The sequence below is a fragment of the Penaeus monodon genome, unplaced genomic scaffold (assembly GCF_015228065.2).
Source record: "Penaeus monodon isolate SGIC_2016 unplaced genomic scaffold, NSTDA_Pmon_1 PmonScaffold_19202, whole genome shotgun sequence".
Classification (NCBI taxonomy): domain Eukaryota; kingdom Metazoa; phylum Arthropoda; class Malacostraca; order Decapoda; family Penaeidae; genus Penaeus; species Penaeus monodon.
Genome location: NW_023648819.1, coordinates 1 through 2,500, shown reverse-complemented (window position 1 = coordinate 2,500; position 2,500 = coordinate 1). Strand labels below are relative to the sequence as shown.

General features: G+C 40.1%; 1 protein-coding gene and 1 pseudogene across 1 annotated transcript; both read left to right on the top strand.

Moving 5' to 3' along the window:
• Window positions 1-584, top strand: part of LOC119569857 — a 1,987-nt pseudogene extending 1,403 nt beyond the window's left edge.
• Window positions 585-1,505: 921 nt separating this feature from the next.
• On the top strand, window positions 1,506-2,289 carry LOC119569856 (cuticular protein 47Eg-like; the record flags this gene model as incomplete). The annotated part of the gene is given in 4 exon segments (XM_037917841.1): window positions 1,506-1,517; window positions 1,905-2,001; window positions 2,004-2,025; window positions 2,133-2,289. Coding segments are annotated over 4 exon segments (288 nt in total), but the record flags the coding sequence as incomplete, so codon positions are not given.
• Window positions 2,290-2,500: the final 211 nt, after the last annotated feature.

Here is a 2,500-nt window from a genome sequence, read left to right as displayed (position 1 = left end):
ATTAATCAACAAGAAGTCTACGCTCTACTTTGTTAATTCTGCATTATATATAGATCCCGGGTTCGGGCTACGTCACTGGTAGAACTAAAGCTGAAGACCTTGTCGATTGTAAAGCGAAATTGAGGCCGACTAATGGCAATCACTCAGTATTTATCGATATGTTTGCATTTTTTATCAACTTATATATTAAAATATATGCATATATATATTTGTGTGTGTCTATATACATTCATATATATGTATATATATATATATATATATATATATATATATATATATATATATATATATATATATATACTGTGTATATATGTGCGTATATATATCCGTGTCTGAGTGAGTGTGTTTATAAGTATATGTAAATTTATACTGTTTTTATTATTTACTGATTCTGACATTTTTTCTCGGTCGCTTTTAAGTGATTTTCTTATTTGTTTTATAATTATTTTTGTTCCTTTCAATTGTGATCTTTTGTATGGGTCTGTAGGCTTGATTTTGCAGATTTGATTTAAGGTACAGCAAAATCAAGCTTATAGTTATAGAGCTTTTTCTATAACTATAAGCTTTTTCTCCATTCAGCCTAAGATACATTTAACACGCATAGTAAAACATACAGTACAGATTGTGTGTCTGTATTTATGCTTGTGTGTTTGTATCTGTTTTATCTTTCTATTCATCTCTCACAAAAAATTGAGTTTCTGATATGTACAAAAAAAAAAAATCTTGTGTGTTTAGGCGTGGGGAAACTCAGAACAGGCTTTTGTATGTTAGTGTGGCATCGGAGGACTAGACACTGTTTTCTCAATATACGTATTTGATAAAGTCTCGTTTCTCTGGAAGTTTCTTTATTTTTTCTCTCTCATAAAGATGTGATTTCGTGTTCCATTTTCTGATGTCTACGTATTTTTCAAAATGTATTTTTTTAATTTCTGTAATAGCGAGGAAGTTTTGCAATCCTGTCCTGTGTTTAGATACATATCAGTTTGAAGTTTAGTTCGTTTCGATGTCGGAGTTTGTACATCTTATTTCCAAAGAATTCCTTAGGTCATCCTCTCTGATAGGTTTAAGTGCATAAAAAGCCACCAAGGTTGAACAAAATAAAACGAAAAATATAATATCGCAGCGTAATGTATGATACATGATCACCAATAAAGTGTTGTTTTGATATCTTGCAGTCTCTACCCTTAGGTCAGCCTGTCTGATAATAAATCACGAATGCAAATACGTATCAAGTTTGACAGCAAAGGACATCAGATTATAATAAGCACATTTGTATTATACTCTCCTCTCTAATCCTGTTGCAATCATCCTACGGACAACGGCCTCTTATTCAGAGTTCCCTGGTAGCAGTTGACCCTGTGCAACGTGCAAGGTCAGGCCGGGTACGAGGCCTAGGTCTGGTTCAAGTAGACGATCGAGGTCATGTCAGAGAGGCGTGGCCACACAGGTATAAAAACCACACTTGGCTCGGGGCAAGTCAGTACAACACGCAAACAACAATCAAGATGAAGTTCGTTGTAAGTTATAGGCACATGTGGAAAATGATGTAGGAAGATGAAGATAAAACATACTGTGCAGTAAATTTTAACTTTGTGTAGTAGAGGCAGGGGTGAAGACTACATCAGGCATCACTGCTGGGGAAACCATTGTTTCAGTTTCTCGTTGAATGTATCTTAATTGGTTAATAGACGAACAAGTATACAGACGCACATTCACTCACATACGTACATATATACATATATATGTATATGTATATACATTTCTGTTAGCTCTACATAAGTCATATATTTTCGATGATTTTATCAGCCTGCAGTCCATACTCTCGTTGCCCAGAGCAAAGGAGATCATTGCGTTTGTTCTTTTCCTTCCGTTCGAACCATACCCACCACAAGCTCTTTCTCCAGCTTGCTCTCCTCGCCCTCGTCGCCGTGGCCGCCGCCCGCCCCGGCAGCGTCCTGGACCTGGACTTCGATGACTTCCACATTGATCAGGATATTTCCAACAGGTGGTGCAGGGAACCTACAGGTAGGAGGCCTTCCCCTTTACTTGCATCCTTTTCACCCATTCCCTTTCCAACACATGCACACCACACGGCGCCAACCCTCCTTCACAACGCCTGCCTTCCCTTCCAGCTGGACGTCCCCAGAGGGAGACAAATTCTTCATCAAGTACATCGCCGACGATGACGGATACCGCATCGTCGAGTCCAACGCCGTGCCCGTCACCAACGGCGTCGCCGCCGACGGCAACCAGGGATCCTTCGACTCCTTCGAGGATCCTTCGAAGGAAGTGAGCTGATCTGGATCCGACCGACCAAGGGCGCCACAACGACCGTCCCTCCGAAAATGGTCGAGGGGAAGGCGATGTCTTTCCACTCAGGGTCCCTGGGCCTTTAGTGGAGCCCGGCGGCAGATGAAGTGGGTTCTACATTTTATTAATTTTCTGTGTTATGTGACGTCAATCGAAAATTCAACTTACTTCGTGCAGTCCCCGGGGTTCA